The sequence below is a fragment of the Bubalus bubalis genome, chromosome 8 (assembly GCF_019923935.1).
Source record: "Bubalus bubalis isolate 160015118507 breed Murrah chromosome 8, NDDB_SH_1, whole genome shotgun sequence".
NCBI lineage: Eukaryota > Metazoa > Chordata > Mammalia > Artiodactyla > Bovidae > Bubalus > Bubalus bubalis.
The window spans coordinates 31,134,558-31,152,531 of NC_059164.1; the positions used below are offsets into that span (position 1 = coordinate 31,134,558).

At 41.1% G+C, this 17,974-nt stretch overlaps 1 protein-coding gene across 5 annotated transcripts; it reads right to left on the bottom strand.

Moving 5' to 3' along the window:
• Positions 1–245: 245 nt before the first annotated feature.
• On the bottom strand, positions 246–8,340 carry TOMM7 (translocase of outer mitochondrial membrane 7). Of its 5 annotated transcripts, none has more exons than XM_044946531.2 (4): positions 7,430–8,294; positions 6,781–6,937; positions 4,079–4,127; positions 246–478 (listed from the first exon to the last, which is right to left on the bottom strand). In XM_044946531.2, the coding sequence occupies exons 1-3, from the start codon at positions 7,663–7,665 to the stop codon at positions 4,080–4,082; spliced, it is 441 nt and encodes a 146-aa protein (XP_044802466.1). In that variant the 5' UTR covers positions 7,666–8,294; the 3' UTR covers positions 246–478; position 4,079. The 5 variants fall into 5 exon arrangements, with proteins under 5 accessions (XP_044802466.1, XP_006074912.1, XP_044802467.1 ...); XM_044946532.2 differs by having other exon boundaries at positions 399–1,843; positions 7,430–8,330; XM_006074850.3 differs by lacking the exon at positions 6,781–6,937 and having other exon boundaries at positions 7,430–7,688.
• Between the last annotated feature and the right edge of the window lie 9,634 nt (positions 8,341–17,974).

A 17,974-nucleotide genomic window follows, 5' to 3' on the forward strand; every position in this document is an offset into this window, starting at 1 on the left:
GGCCCAGTATGTCACAGAGAGCTCTCTCTCCTTTTACTACCTCAGAACATCTCAAAAGGAGTTATTAATTCACTGCAAAGGGAAACTAGAATCCATTTGTTAAGTGAACGGACATGAATTAACTTGGAAATGTTCTTCTTTTCCAAAGTATCTAGACACATAGATCCCTGTTTTGAAAAAGTACCAAATGGCTAAATTTTTACCTGACAGTCTTATTAGGTTCCATTCAAAAAGGACTCAAGACATAACATTGTTAAAAACATTTATTTTCATACAGTCTATAATAAATAAGTCAGTAGAGGTTCCACTCTGCAACAGATGCATCTGAGAAGTAAGAGCCCTGTGCCATCCAATTGGTGACCGTCTGAACGATGTCCCATCTCTTATCCCAGACAGAGAGCACACCTTCCACGTTGTTCCTCTGCATTGACTGCTTCCAAAACCAGATGACCAAACAGTCCTTTATCCCCAAAGTAAGCTAAAATGTTTGTGAAGAGGAGAAACAAATTAAACCCCAAAGTAAAAACTTCTCAAACACAGCTTAAGAACTAGAAGATTTTATACATTTATGTTCATGTTTACTCAACCATCAAATTCAGAATTAGCAGAAGAATCAATCTCACTGAGTAAAAAAATCAGAGACCTATTTAAAGAAATACAATTTTATTACTTTTAATTGTAGTTACCTATTATAAACAAAAAGGAAAACATAAATTGAGGTCAATCAAAAGAGTGACATGAAGGATTGATGAAACCAGAAAATAAAGGTATATCCTTGTTAGATACAGGAAGGAGACAAGATGTGTTTTATTTCTCAGCCCTGTTGATTAAAAATGTAGTTTCTAGTAAGTCAACTTAAATAAAATTGCATTATGAAATGACAATAGAGCATTCTGTTAAGTTTGTATTTAGAAAGTATTTCCCTTTTGTGTATAAAGCAAACCAACATGTACTTATTTTCAATTTTCAAAAGTGTATTAAAATCTCCCATTAAATCCCAAGTATATTTGCATACAGTTAAGATATGAAAACAAAATATTCATTTATCAAGGTCTCTTCCCCATTGGTAATGAGCATCTAAGATAAACAGAAAAGAAAATCTTCCTTGGTCTTATACAGATAATGGGAACAACATTCTCCCAGTTAGTTAATATTCATGTATTTTGCCTAAATAATGTTTTGCCCCTTATTCACCAAATACTGCATTTTGAATAAGGCATTTACATCAAACAACCTAATACACAGAACCATCCTGTATGAAAGAGGATGGACACCGATGAATGGGGACCTAATCCCAAGGAATCCAACAACTTAACAAGGAAAATACACCAGTAAATCTTGAACTACATTATTTTCATAAGTACTATATAAATAAATTTATATATAAACAATAAACTTTATATTCCTGAGTTTTACATTAATAAAACATTTACATTACTGAAAACCCTGACAAATACAAGTCTATTTCTTTCAGGGTACAGATGAGGCAACCCAGGAAGACCTCTTTAGTCAGTATAAGCAGCATAGTATATGAAATTCTGTAACAGGATAACCCTTTTCAGCACTCATTTCCTTCCTGTATCACAAATACCCCGGGAAAGAAATCAGAAAATGTCCCTAATGACAGAAAAGAATGATCACCACCACCAGAAAGGAGAGGAGCACTGAGATGACGATAAGGACATGAAAAAGGGGGGGGGGGGGGGCCTCACTTTGAAGGGCCAACTCTTGGTGGGATATTTGAAGCCAATACAACAGAAGGGCACATCTATCCCCACTTCTGGGTTCTGTATCACCTGGGGCACAAAATGCTGTTTCCCAGCATGCAGGTCCAGTCTAAAAACTGTACAAGAAGAAACGCTATATCAATTCCTGTCCCAACACCACAAAGAAGTTAGGATCCTTTAATTAAGTTAATTCAGCACTTTCAAAGTGCTCCCCAAGTATCTGGCAGCTACTTCAGGTACTCACAGGACAAAACGAATGAAAACAAGCAACAAGCATAATACAAAGCAGAGAATGAGACACAGAACACAAAAAATGGAGCAGTTTCTGCTAGAAGGTGGAAGAGTTAAGGAAGAAGTGATAAATTTGAGATTGAGCTTTTCTAAAGGTAGGTTTTCATCTAGTGGAAACTGAGGGAAGAAGCATTCCAGGCAGACAAAGAACAAGCATACAGACAAAGGCATGAAAAAATACAGTTTATTCTGAGATTCACACACAGTATCATGTAGCTAGAGCCTAGTTTTCACAGAAGAAAAGTGGGGTGAAGGACATGACAGAGAAAGGCTAAAAATTATCATTATTAAGTTTATTGCTCATACATTATGTGTCAAGCACTGTTAATACTTTACATACAATAATCTTATTCAATTCTCAGGACAATCTTATAAATCAGATATTATAAACTTATAAAAAATGAAACTTCATCTTAGGTTAACAGCCTCTTGGAAAGAAGTATTTGATGATAATTTTCAGTCCTTGAAAAATGTTCACACAGCTTGACCAGGTAGTCCCATCTCTGATAGTATTTCCTAAGGTACTGTTTCCCTTAGGAAGTAACTGGCCTAAGGTCAATCAGCTACTCAGTAGCAGACACATTACTTGAGTCCCCATTTTACAAAAAAGAAAACTGATAGTTCAAAGAGTAAAAACTAAAAAAAAAAAGCTTGATGGGGACCTCTGAAAGCAGTTTTAAGAGGCTTTACCACAAAAGATTCAAAAAAGAGGGAAGTGAAGAAAGGAAGCAGGGAGTGAAGACCATTCATTGAAGAATTTTATCAGTAAAGAGTAACAGCATAAATGGACATGTAGACGGCACATTTGGCAGTACCCCGAAGAAGAAAAAAACCTTGCTTTGAGAAAAGGAGAGACTGGCAAGGCAGAGAAGGTGGAGGAAATTCATATCAGATGGCACTGTGCTAAGTAAAGTAGCATATCATATTATCTGCGGGAGGCCACACGACCCAGTGGAAAGTGTACAGGCCTTCGAGACAGACATACACAACCACCCACTGACTGTATGATCAGCTCTGAAGGACTGAAGTAACAACTAGAGATGCTGTATATAAAGCACTTAACACAGTGGCTGACACACTACAAATGACTGTTAGTGATATGACCATTCTAGAAAGTAGTAGCTTAGATTAGGAGTGTGAAGAAACAGATCTAGAATAGCACTAAAAAGTCTGTTAGGACAATCCACAAGAAACGTCTGGAAGACAGAAGGTCAAGGTGGAATTCCACAGCACCCGTGCAGGGGTGCTACTCATCCCAGTGCTATGAGTACCAGTCCTTTCTACAGAGCAATTCTTCCTGTTCCAGATTCTGCCTTCACACACACACACACACACACACACACACACACACACACACATGCAGTTTTCACAAGTATGTACACACACATGCATATGAGTATATGAATACACATACTCTGTGTAGCTGTGTGTGTACATGTATTCACCAGTATTTATCCAACACCATCAAGGCTGTTTTGGAGAAAGGAAATTTGAAAGAATGCATTTTCAGAGCCACAAATGTCTGTACTCTGACTTATTAATCCCATGAGAATTTATCACAAGGAAATAAATCTAAACCTATAAAACCTATGCACATAAAAATGTTTGTTATATTGTTAATTAAAATACTAAAAAAAAAAAAACTGAAAAACCTAAGTGATCAACAACTGGAAAATACATGGGCTATCAATTCTAACTGTACTGTTGTTAGAATGATACAAAGTTTCACATATCTTAATAAGGATAAGACAGGAATATGGGAATTAAGAACATTCTGCTTTTAAAGTAGCAGGATACATTAGTTCTTTCCTTTTAAAACATGCTTCATTATGGTTATAACACAGCACAGTAAACAGAAATTAGGAAGAGGAGAGAAAGCAGTTACCTGATAATGAAAGTTAGACTGGTCTGCAAATTGCTGCAATTTTCCAATAGCCCAAAACTACACCTGACTGATAAAGCTCCATTACAATACCTAGCACTACTTCTCTTCTGCTTGCCATGATTTAGTACTTATATATGAACATTTGCCCTGCAATGCTTATTTGTAAGAGCAGTACCTCAAAACAGTTGGTTCAGGCATTCCAGGATCTGCACCCCTCTTAAATCCTGGGGGAAAGGGAGAGGGAAGAAAGAGAATAAAGACCAATTAAAACTCTAGCAGACAAAAAATTTACAATGTTTTCTTTCTAAATCAGTATTTGGTAGCTAGAATAACATCCACATCTACCAGAATTACCCAGATTTACCTGTGCAACAGAATAGTTTTGAATCTTCACTAGAATATGTGATCATGTGCAGAACTAATCAGCAGGGAAGACAAACTAACTTACTCCTATAATAGTAGCCCTTAGCACACACACACTATCTTTCATTCTTAGTCATTACCCACAAAAAAGACAAACTACCAAATCAAACTGAATGAAGAACTACAAAGAGTACTAAGACTTTTTTTTTAAAGCTTTTTTTTTTTAAACTTACTTATTTTCTATTGGAATACAGCTGATTAAAAATGCTGTGCTGATTAACAATGCTGTGCTGGTTTCAGGTGGAGAGTAGAGGGACTCAGCCATACATATACATGTGTCCATTCTCCCCCAAACTCCCTCCCATCCAGGCTTCCACATAACACTGAGCAGAGTTCCCTGTGCTGTACAGTAGGTTATCCATTTTAAATACAGCAGTGTATACCTGTCCATCCCAAACTCCCTATCCCTTCCCCTCATTCTTCCCCACCCCGCACGAGGTTGTTCTGTGACTCTTGAGTCTATTTCTGTAAAAAATTATACTTTTTTAAAGAAAAAAATTGAAGACATCTTATTTTATCCCCATGAACCTCTCTTTACAAAGCAACCAAAGGCTGGTGATAGAGGGGAAAAAAATTTCAAGCTATTGTTAATTAAATCAATGCTCTTATTACAAGCAATAGCTGTAATCAGACTAATCAGCATTTAAAGATGATCCCTGACCCTGTGTTTGGGGAACCAGAATCTTCTATAAGGGGCAGAGACAGCATGCCTCCCCTTTACCCTGGTACTATTTTCCAAAGCTGTCCACCCTACAAACATCCTTAAAAACATGAACAAAGGGTGGTCACTGCCTCTGCTCACAAGATTTGTAGAAATTCAAGACACTATGGAGAATTGTCTTCCAACAGGTAACTCACTAAAATCTTTTTGTTGGTAAATGTCCAAACAGATGCTTTATCGGGTCACTGTCCTATTTTATAGCACTATATTCCCACTGTACTTCCAGAAGCCGTAAAAGGTTATGTTTGAAATTAAACTACAAAAAAAAAAAAGAAAGAAAGAAACTAAACTAAACTACACAAGAAATTCAATATGCACTTGCAAAGTTTTACTGAGAGCTGATGGAGAAGTAAAGCATGGGAACTAGGTCAGACCTAAAATTAAGCTTAGATACAGTATAAGGAAAAAACAATGGTTAACAAGGAAAGATAAAAAGAGAGCCTTAACATCAGTCTCCACCTGAGCTAGACACAAGGGTACCAGCACTAAACTGTAGGATTACCGGTAATCCTAGTAAAAAGAAAATAGCCAGTGTGCACAAAAAGGAAAATAATTCTAGAGTGGAAAAGAAAAGCATTGTCTACTCTTCAGACCAAAACCCTCCTCATACAGATTTTAACTACCAGCTGCAGCTTTCTGGCAACAGAAAAGGAATTTCAAAAAGGAGAGGAGAAAAGGTACCTGAAAAAGACTTATAGAAGAGCAAAGAATCCACACGGACAAAGAAAGCAGGAGCAGACTAAAATGGGACTCAACATACACAACAGTAGAAAAACGACACAGAATAAAGAAGGGGAAGAATTAAAGACCCCTTAACTTCCTTCCTTAGCTAGATAGAAGAACAGCTCCTCCCAGTGTTTGCCTAGCAAAACTGGGCCCTTGTACAGTTAAGCGAAGGCTGGGGAAGAGGACAGTTAGGGAGAAAGAGGGGAATAACAGCCTGTAAAAGCAGGCTAATTACTTGCTCTAATTTTCAATACCTACACAGAGTTACTAAAATCTGGGGAATTAATGCTTCTTTTAAAATTGCAGTACTTCCCTGGTGGTGCACTGGCTGACTCTCTGCTCCCAAAGCAAGGGGCCAGGGATCCATCCCTGGTCAAGGAACTAGATCCTACATGCTGCGACTAAGAACTGGCACAGCCAAATAGGTAAGTCGTTTTCAAAAAATGTGTTGTAGGGACTTCCCGGGTAGTCCGGAAGCGGTGAAGAATGCGCTCTCCCACTGCAGGGAGCGCAGGTTCAGTATCTGGTAGCGGAAGTTTCACATGACCAAGGTGCAGCCAAACCCAGCCCCCCCCCCCCCAAAATGAGTTCAAAATAAGGGAGGAATCGGGTCTTTTTAAGCCCTGCATTCTTTAGTATCTCCAGGTTATTAGTTGGCTTGCAAGTCATGGGGAAATGGGAGCCACAATTGCCTACGGAATATCCAGCATAATCAAACGCTCCGTCAAGGCTGAGTGAATGCACCGCGTCTTACAAAAGACATGACACCTAAAAAACATAAAACCAAAAACAAGCAGCAGCATCTAATTAAAAATCATAGGATTGTGAAATGTGAACCGGAGTTTTACACAATGTCAAACTCTATGCTCAAACTGACAAAGGCGGAACGCTATCCACTCCATCCTACTGCCTGAACTGGGCAATCAGTTTAAAAATACAAAACTACCCCAGGCGAGAAACGGTGTAAAGTCTCAATGTGCTGCCCTAGGCAAAAATATGAGCCTTACCACTTTCAAATTTCCGCAATACAGCATGGTGGTTAAGAGTATGGGCCTTGGAGGCCCACTGCTTGAGTTCATAGCTCCCCCATTTGACAGCTGTGTGGCCTTCAGCGAAGAACAAAACTGTTCTATGCCTCGGTTTCCCCGCGCGTAAAACCTTGACCTGCACGTGAGGACGCAGAAGCATCCACCAATTACTGTCATAATCATGCCTCGAGGCAGTGGCATACCCATGAGGCTTAGAACCTCTTTCCACTTAGGCCCACCAGGACAGGTGACAATAACCTTCCCGAAAACACACCTAGTGTCCAAATGTGAACTAATCACTTTCACACACATCAGGCCCTCAGGTCCACGCACATGAGGGCTTTTCAGGTCCCCCAAATCCTGAAAAGTAGGTCACCTCTTGCTTACAGACAGCACGGGAAATATTACGTGACTTGTTAAAGACCAGAAAGAAAAAAAAAGGAGGGGGGCTGGGGGGAGGATAAAACAAGAACTCCAACTCAGCTTAGACGGACCACACTTGACCAGAGCGCCTCGAAAGCCGTGCTCGGCGTGGTCGCGTTTCTCCCTCACGCCTCAGGCCAAAATGGAGTCTCAGCATCCGCACCCTCTTCCCTCCCGTCTCCTACCAGGTTCTTCTCCCACTGACCCAGGTAAATCACGAGAGGAATAAAACCCCAGCGGATGGCAAATTGTCCTCCCTTGAAAAGCTGCTGCAGCCTCTGCTTGGCCTCTTTGCTCAGCTTCACCATTGCGACAGCGCTGGCGACACCCGTGAGAAAACAGCAAACGCGTCTGGAATCTGCACGAAAGGAGACGCGCACGCGCCACACCGGCCTTTACGGCAGGAGTCGTGAGCGTCGCCAAACGAAGGTCGCAATTCATCGTCCTTAACCTGCCTCGCCCCTCCGCGGCCCCGCCTGTGGAAAGCGCATGCGTTGTTGATTCTCTTCGTTAGGAGGTCCAAATTCCCTCTGCACTATTTAGGAACAGCCAGGTTTCCTTGATTGCTGGATGCCTGGGGCAATGTTCAGGAGATTCCTTCTGCCCGGAACGCCCTTTCTCTTCCTACAGCCGCACCCACTCTTCAAAGTTTATCTCCAAGTGTTTTTTATCTAACAGAGAAGGAACATTGAATATTAGTCCCAACTTTTATTCTCACTTGCCGTGTATTCTTGGTCAAGTTATTTAACTTCCCTCTTTATCAGTTTGTTTCTTCAAACTGAAGGTTGATCTGCAAGGAAGATCACAAACTGACACCCAACAGAGCGTCTATCCATGTCTTCTTTGACTCCCAAAGTATTTGGTTGTTTATTTTTACATTTTAAATTACTTGTCAGCATTTTAAAGTTTGGGAAAGTTCGCATGAAAATCAGGACGTTTTCAGAGAAGTTGGCGAATTTCATTGCAGTCAGCACCCCTCTTGCCCTCGTTCGTTTAGAATTGCAGTGATCCTCACCCATGGCTGCACAATAGAATCAGTGAGGAGATTAAAAGGCTCACTCCTACTGGGGGCCAACTCCTACCAATTATGATTAATTGGGAGTGGGGCCTGGCCTTTGCTTACCTTTGAAGTTCCCAACTTCTGATTCAGTAACTGCTCCTCTGCAGTTGGCATTTGGGCTTTTACCTCAAGGTTAGGACTTTTTTTTTTTCTGTATTTATTCATTTTTAATTGAAGGATAATTGCTTTACAATATTATGTTGGTTTCTGCCATGCATCAACAGGAATCAGCAATAGGTATACATATGCCCCCTTCTTCTTGAACGTTGCTCCCACCTCCTACCCCATCCTACTCCTGTAGCTTATCAGGGAAGGCTAGGAATTCTTGATTACTAAGGATGTAAGAGATTTTTACCTCTTTGACCTTGGTGCCTTTCCTGACTCACCTTCAAGATATATTTTGTTTTAAATTCTCTCTTTTTTTTTTAAGAGTTTATTTGAGTGAAAATTTGTTTAAAACAAGAAGTTCCAAACCAGAAGTGGTTAGAAATGCTCACTCTTTTAAATTCATAAGGTGCTCATGGCTCCTCTAAAATTTCCCCCTGGCTTTGTGGACATTCCTGTGCCTAGCTCATTATCGTGATAATAACAACCAGTCTATTCTGTGTTAAGTGTTTTAAATACAAAATTAGTCTTAATCTTTAAAAGATTTTAAAACATTAAAGCTTATTTTACTAATTATATTTTTTAATATTTATTTTATTATTTGGCTGTGCCAAGTCTTGCTGCATTCAGTTCAGTTCAGTTCAGTCTCTCAGTCATGTCTGACTCTTTACGACCCCGTGGACTGCAGCATGCTAGGCTTCCTTGTCCATCACCAACTCCCAGAGCTTGCTCAAACCCACGTCCATTGAGTCGGTGATACCATCCAACCATCTCATCCTCTGTCGTCTCCTTCTTCTCCTGCCTTCAATCTTTCCCAGCATCAGGGTCTTTTCCAGTGAGTCAGTTCTTCATATCAGGTAGCCAAATATTCGAGTTCCACCTTCAGCATCAGTCCTTCCAGTGAATATTCAGGACTGATTTCCTTTAGGGTGGACAGGTTAGATCTCCTTGCAGTCCAAGGGACTCTCAAGAGTCTTCTCCAACACCACCGTTCAAAAGCATCAATTCATCGTCACTCAGCTTTCTTTATAGTCCAACTCTCACATCCATACATGACTACTGGAAAAACCATAGCCTTGACTAGATGGACCTTTGTTGGCAAAGTAATGTCTCTGCTTTTTAATATGCTGTCTACGTTGGTCATAACTTTTCTTCCAAGGAGCAAGCGTCTTTTAATTTCATGGCTGCAGTCACCATCTGCAGTGATTTTGGAGCCCAAGAAAATAAAGGCTGTCACTGTTTCCATTGTTTCTCCATCTATTTGCCATGAAGTGATGGGACCGGATGCCATGATCTCAGTTTTTTGAATGTTGAGTTTTAAGCCAATTTTTTCACTCTCCTCTTTCACTTTCATCAAGAGTCTCTTTAGTTCTTCACTTTCTGCCATAAGAGTGGTATCATCTGCATATCTGAGGTTATTGATATTTCTCCCAGCAATCTTGATTCCAGTTTGTGCTTCATCCAGCCCGGCATTTCGCATGATGTACTCTGCATATAAGTTAAATAACTGGGGTGACAATATACAGCCTTGACTTACTCCTTTCCCAATTTGGAACCTGTCTGTTGTTCCATGCCATAGTTGCTGCATACAGACAGGATCATTTTTTTTAAGGTGCAACACATGGGCTCTAGTTCCCTGAGCAGAGATCAAACTCAGGCCCCCTGCATTGGGAGCAGAGTCTTAGCCACTAGGCCTCCAAGGGAGTCCTTTACTTTACTAAATCTTATAAGATGTAAATTATATATATTATAGGCCACGGACAGAGGAGCCTGATAGGCTACAGTCCATGAGGTCCCTAGGAGTCGGACATGACTGAGCGACTTCACTTTCACTTTCATGCATTGGAGAAGGAAATGGCAACCCACTCCAGTGTTCTTGCCTGGAGAATCCCAGGGATGGGGGAGCCTGGTGGGCTGCCGTCTATGGGGTCGCACAGAGTTGAACACGACTAAAGTGACTTAGCAGAGGCAAAGAGGAAATAAATTTGAATTGTTGAGGTAAAATCAACAGGTCTTTTTGGCCAAATGAATGTGGAGGGCAGAGTTGAAAGAGGTGGTCAAGATGCCTGCCCGGTTTTGAATTTGCACAACTTACTAAGTAAGCCGTCTTACTCCTTGGTCTCCACAAAGTCTAGAGTATATAGATTCACCTTCACAGTGATTCCTACAGATAGGAATGGGGATTCAGGTAACATTGTAATGGCTGGAAGTGCTGCAAAACTTCAGTACTAAATTATTAATATATATATATAATGTACACACAAGAGATTCTATAATAATAATAATCACCATGCACTTGTTACTATATGCCTAGAAAGAAATGTAGAGAAATATACTTCAAACACTTTGTAATAGTAATTATCTCGGGGATGAGGGAGGAAATTAATGGAAATCTTTACTTTTCATGTATTTCTCTGTAATATGTTGCTTGTTTTTCATAATGAGCATATATGACTTCTACAAAAAAAAAGGTATAATATTTTAAAATAAAATTAAACCCTCTAAGGACTCCCCATTGCCTTTAGGATAAAAGATTAAAGAGTTATTGCACAACCTACATGTTCCTTGAAGGCACCATATTATCTTTCATCTCTGCTCTTACCACTGCCAGAAACGCCCTCCCAAATTCTTCTTTAAGGTCCATTCAAATATTTTCTCCAGTATGTAATTCCCCTGACTTTCAGCGCAAACTAAACACTTCCTCCTGGTGCCCCTACTCTCAAGTTGACTTATCATTATTTATTTACATGACTATTTCCCCAAATAGACTACAGGCAGAGACCCTCACAAATCTCACATCCTCAATTACTGTATATATACCACTTGTGGACTTGTTGAATGAATTTCATTGGGAACTAACAGCCTTGGTTAATTATGTTACTCAGTCAGCCATAGAACAGGTATGTAAAATGCTTATTTGTAAATTTACGATTAGAGATATCCTTGGCAAAAGAATGGACATTTTCCCTCCTGGTGGACAATCCATTTAGTTCAGTTCAGTTCAGTTCAGTCACTCAGTCGTGTCCGACTCTTGGCGACCACATGAACCGCAGCACGCCAGGCCTCCCTGTCCATCACCAACTCTCAGAGTCCACCCAAACCCACGTACATCGAATCGGTGATGCCAGCCAACCATCTCATCCTCTGTCGTCCCCTTCTCCTCCTGCCCTCAATCTTTCCCAGTATCAGGGTCTTTTCAAATGAGTCAGCTCTTCACATCAGGTGGCCAAAGTATTGGAGTTTCACCTTCAACATCAGTCCTTCTAATGAACACCCAGGACTGATCTTGTTTAGGATGGACTGGTTGGATCTCCTTGCCGTCCAAGGGACTCCCAAGAGTCTTCTCTAACACTACAGTTCAAAAGCATCAACTCTTCAGCGCTCAGCTTTCTTTATAGTCCAACTCTCACATCCATACATGACCACCAGAAAAACCATAGCCTTGACTAGACAAAACTTTGTTGGCAAAGTAATGTCTCTGCTTTTTAATATGCTGTCTAGGTTAGTCATAACTTTCCTTCCAAGGAGTAGGCATCTTTTAATTTCATGGCTGCAGTCACCATCTGCAGTGATTTTGGAGCCCAGAAAAATAAAGCCAGCCACTGTTTCCACTGTTTCCCCATCTATTTGCCATGAAGTGATGGGACCGGATGCCATGATCTTCATTTTCTGAATGTTGAGCTTTAAGCCAACTTTTTCACTCTCCCCTTTCACTTTCATCAAGAGGCTCTGGGACCGGATGCCATGATCTTCATTTTCTGAATGTTGAGCTTTAAGCCAACTTTTTCACTCTCCCCTTTCACTTTCATCAAGAGGCTCTTTAGTTCTTCTTCACTTTCTGCCATAAGGGTGGTGTCATCTGCATATCTGAGATTATTGATATTTCTCCCAGCAATCTTGATTCCAGCTTGTGCTTCCTCCAGCCCAGCGTTTCTCATGATGTACTCTGCATAGAAGTTAGAAATAACTAATACTTACTGGGCACTTACTATAATGCATGCACTGTGGTTGTTCACATGTCATAACTTGAATCCTCACAATTCTGTGAGCTGGGGACTGTATTAACAACCTCATTTGGAGGAAATTAAGGCACAGGAAAGTGAAGTAAATTTGCCCAGCTTCATAGAACTGATAAGTAGTGGGAGTAGGGTCTTAATCCAGATGCTCTTACACCAGAATTTGAATGTTAACCATGTTGCTACACTGCCTTATAGGAGAGAAGTAAACACAGGACAAAAGAAAAGAAGTCATATATTCGCAAAAAAATATTTTCCTCATGCTGTGATAGATAAAAGAACTCTTTACATTGTACTGGAGCAACACTTACAATTAGACCAAACGCTGGCCATTGACCCAGAGGGATGCTGACTGGCTGAACCAATCAGACCCTCTCTAAATGAGATTTGAACTCAAGATAGAAAGAAATAAAACTCTGACCAAAGCTGGTAAAACAGAGAGAATAGAAGACATGAAGCAGCAGAGGGCGCAAGTCAGCAGAAACCATCAAGTAGAGAATATTGAGGTATTATGATATTCAAGACCTCAGATAAAGAATAACATGCTTTCTGGTTTCTGGTAGGAAAATAAGAGAGTCCCATCGAGAGTTTGCTGTGGACTGAACAACCTTCCGGTCCCCAGCTTTATTCCAAAGTTTGTAAGCCTGGCAATGCCATGGTTCCTCTTCCGTAATGTACAGGAAAGTGGAATTAATCAGTCACTTTATAAGTAACTGGTCTCAGCTAATTATAAAATAACAGAAAAGAGGTGAAGCCATGAAGGTGAGAAGCTCAAGGGGAAAAAATCAACTGTCAGGATTTCACCAGCAACATCCAGAGAAAAGATAATATTGTTTTCTTAGCGCGGGGGCGGGGTGGGGGGGGCAGTGGGGGGGGAAACAACTCTAGAGAGGATTAGATGGTTGAGCTCTTTAAGGCTGCAAGGAGGAGAGAAACCTTCAGAACTATGGGTGCTGTACATTTCTGGCAGCACAGCCAGACTTTACGGAAGAACGGGAACGACTCCTTCGGATGTCTATTTACACATCTGAAAAATGGAAAGGGAGTAACTACTAATTATAAGCTGAATTCTGTGCCCTACCACCCCCAGGCCACCCCAAATTCAAATGTTGAAGGCTCAACCCCCTGTGGAGGGGTTTGGATAAAGAGCTTTTAAGAAGGTAATTAAGATTAAATGATGAGTTAAGAATGGGACCCTAATCTTACAGGGCCAGTCCTTAGAAGAGAAAGAGACAGCAGAGCTCTCTGGCCACGGGCACACAGAGGAAAGGCCCTCTGAGGACACAGTGAGGGTGCACATTATCAGAGCTCCAGAATGACTGGATGCATACGAATGGCTTATAAATGTGGGTGAATGAAACAATGATGTTCACATTCAAAATTCAACAACCACATACCAAGCAGTGTGAGGGGTGCGAAGAACATGACGTTTTGGAGGACTGGAGCCCATTCCAGTACTCTTGCCTGGGAAATCCCATGGACAGAGGAGCCTGGCGGGCTGCAGTCCATGGGGTCGCAGAGAGTTGGACATGACTGAGAGACTGAGCACAGCACAGCATTGCACTTTCTTGCCCAGTTCTTCTTCTTGTAGGCAACCCAATGTGTCTGGTTTTGTATACATCCTTCCAGAGATATTCTAGGCATATGGAAACAAATAAACACAAACTCACACATTCCCTCACCCCCTTCAAAAATACACAAATACGATGCATACTGTACACTATCTCACCCTTTTTATTTTAAAGTATTTCTTAGAAACACAAATAAAGTCTTTATTTGAATTAATGGCATTTTACCAATCTCAACTTCCCCATTCTATCAATTTATCAAGGTCATATGTAACTTATTACTGGGGGAAGATAGGTGAAGAGAGATTTCCTGGCCCACAGAAAATCTCTGTATGATTTCTGGAACTTCTTGGAAGTCTTAAAATATGTCAAAATAAAAAACATTAAGAATATTTCCTGGGCTTCCGTGGTGGCTCAGTGATGAAGAATCCACGTGCCTGTGCAGGAGACATGGGTTCCATCCCTGGTCCAGGAAGATCCCACATGCCTTGGAGCAGCGAAGCCCTTGTGCCACAACTTTTGAGCCTACGCGCTGGAGCCCAGGAGCTGCAACTAGTGAAGCCTGAGTGCCCTAGTGCCCGAGCTCTACAACAAGAGTAGCCACTGCAGTGAAAAGCCCGTGCACCGCAACCAGAGAGTAGCCCCTGTCCCACAACTAGAGAAAAACCCACCCGGCAATAAAGACCCAGCACAGCCAAAAATAAATAAATAAAATTTTGTAAAAAATAATATTTCTTAGCAATTATTCCAGATCAGTACATAAATACCTTCCCTTTTAATGGATGCATAGTCATACTTTTCATTAAAATAGTTATTAATAACTTAATATTTAACTTGTCCTCTCTGAAGGCTAGTATTTAACAGATTTCCTTTAAATTCCTGAAAATTAATGTGTCCATATCTGTGTCCTCAGTCTTTGACTCCATGGTTAAGAGTGGTCCAGGTACCAAACTACGTAACCATGATAAAGATTCCAGCAGGAAGTCAGGGGCTGGAGAAGCAGGAACACCCAGTGCTCATCCTAGTCTTCTGCTCACTCAAACCCTCCTGTTTCGGCTCTCATCTGCAACACTGGGATTACCTGCCTTGGTTACCTTTCAAGTGTCCGGAGGGTTAAACGGGATGACAGATAGAACGCTATTTACTTAAGTTGAATCCACTGTAAAAATAAAAGGTTTGGCAAGTGTGACTATCACCTATATCAGAATCGCCTACCTACAATCAAAAACAGGAATTGTCTCCACAGACATAAACAACAGATTTGTGGTTGCCAAGGGGGAGCGGGGATGGGGGAGCGAGTCTGGGGTTAGTAGATGAACTATTACATAAAGAATGGATAAACAACAAAGTATAGCACAGAGACCTGTACTCAATATTTGGTAATAACATATGTGGGAAAAGAAAGTGAAGAAGAATAAATATATATATATAAATACTACATATAATGCTATATATAATAGTATGTGTGTATATATATATATATATATATAAAGCTGAATCACTTTGTTGTACACTTGAAACTAAACAACATTGTAAATCAACTATATTTCAATAAAAATACATTCATTAATTTTTAAAAGACAAGAATATTAAAAAGAATGATATAATGGTATAACTGAATCACTTTGCTATACAGCAGAAATTAACACAACAAAGATCATGGCATCTGGTCCCATCACTTCATGGAAAATAGATGAGGAAACAGTAGAAACAGTGGCTGACTTTATTTTTCTGGGCTCCAAAATCACTACAGATGGTGACTGCAGCCATGAAATTAAAAGACGCTTACTCCTTGGAAGAAAAGTTATGACCAACCTAGATAGCATATTCAAAAGCAGAGACATTACTTTGCCAACAAAGGTCCATCTAGTCAAGGCTATGGTTTTTCCTGTGGTCATGTATGGATGTGAGAGTTGGACTGTGAAGAAGGCTGAGTGCCGAATTGATGCTTTTGAACTGTGGTGTTGGAGAAGACTCTTGAGAGTCCCTTGGACTGCAAGGAGATCCAACCAGTCCATTCTGAAGGAGATCAGCCCTGGGATTTCTTTGGAAGGAATGATGCTAAAGCTGAAACTCCAGTACTTTGGCCACCTCATGCCAAGAGTTGACTCATTGGAAAAGACTCTGATGCTGGGAGGGATTGAGGGCAGGAGGAGAAGGGGACGACAGAGGATGAGATGGCTGGATGGCATCACTGACTCGATGGACATGAGTCTGAGTGAACTCCGGGAGTTGGTGATGGACAGGGAGGCCTGGCGTGCTGCAGTTCATGGGGTCGTGAAGGGTCAGACACAACTGAGCGACTGATCTGATCTGTATATCAACTATACTTCAATAAAGAAAAAAAAGAAAAAAGGAGTTATAGCAGACACAATCTCTGTTTGAGTGTCAAAGAAAGCTGCAACTTACCCCATATTATTTTTGATTGAAAATAAAATTATTTTCTGAGCCCTCTGTTTCCTAATCCAGTCACTAATGACTTTCGGAAAGGGTGCCACACAGCAATAATGATTTTAAAAATTTGCATTTAATAGCTATTCTGCCTCACTTCAGTGCACAGTTTAATAACCCATCTAACCTGGAGTAGGAAATGGCACCCCACTCCAGTATTCTTGCCTGGAAAATCCCATGGACAGAGGAGCCTGGTGGGCTACAGTCCATGGGGTCACAGAGTTGGACACGACTGAGCGCACACGCACACGTAACAGATGGACAACTTGGCATTAGTACATTTTGTAGGTAAATCATCCTGTCGGACACATCAAGAAGCACTTTTAGTTAAAACCCAGACATTCTAAAGGGGTTTCACTCAAGGGGGATATTCCAAATGTTGGCCTCCCCCAAGCAGAATGACACCTAAAGGCCGCACTGGTTCATCTGGGCTGGGAAAGCAGAGTGCGGCTTGTTTTGTTTCTTGTTTTCCCTGAAAGGGAACTTCATGTTGAATTTCTCCAAGAACAAGACAAGGTAGCCAACACCTACCTTTAAATTTCTTCAAGCTAAACATTTTCCCCTCAGCATTCTATGGTGCAGAACTGGGAAAGATTCAACACCTTTTTTCTAAGGAAATGCATGGCTTCTTGTGCAAAGTTGCTTGCTGCACACAGCTTGCTCAAAGTAGGTGCCCATTATCCCAGCAGATTAACACCAGGTTATTCAAATCTTCATGGCCTGCTGGTCACTGGGCCCACACTGATGGCATTCACCAGGTAAACGGCGATGCCCCAGGACCCAGGAGTTCTACAGTGCCCCCTGCCTGGAACGTTCTTCCCTTGACTCAGCCCCTCATTGCCTTCAGGTCTCTTCAGAAATACAGTCTCTCAGAAGGGCATCCCGTGATCATCTGTCTAACAGAGAACTCCCCTTCCCCATTTCTCTCTAGTCTATTTCCCTGATTTTACTTACTTTTCTAACACAGATTACAGGTCAGGGGATGCAAGGTCACCAGAGGTCCTAAGATCCTGTTTTCTAACAAAAAGGATAAGGGGAAGGAACAAAAATATAAAAGGTTCTGTGATACCACTTCAATAACTCTCTCTCTTCTAATGCATATCTGCTACAGGATAACATTTTTACTGAGAGGTAGACAGCAGACATTCCCATTTCAGGACCCCAAGTGGGAAACCAAAGGTTGAAATCAGATGTCAACACAATCAGCAATTTTGGTTTTATGTTTTTGTTGTTGTTGTTGTTTTGGCTTTGTCTCACAGCACGTGAGATCTTAGTTCTCTGAATAGGGATTAAACCCACTGCCCTTGCAGTGAAAGTGCAGAGTAGTGACCACTGGACTGCCAGGGAAGTCCCAGCAATTTGGTTGAGTCACTGTATTCCTTAGGAGGCAGAGGCCAGGTCATATCCACAGAGCTCCATCATAGAAGACCCTCTCTTTGCTCCTCCTAAGACAGGGCTCTGATGGAGAGCAGGGATCCTCTACCACTCTGACTTTTCAAACATAAGTGACCTCAGCAGAGAGCTAAGAAGCTGGCAAAAGTAACATCTTA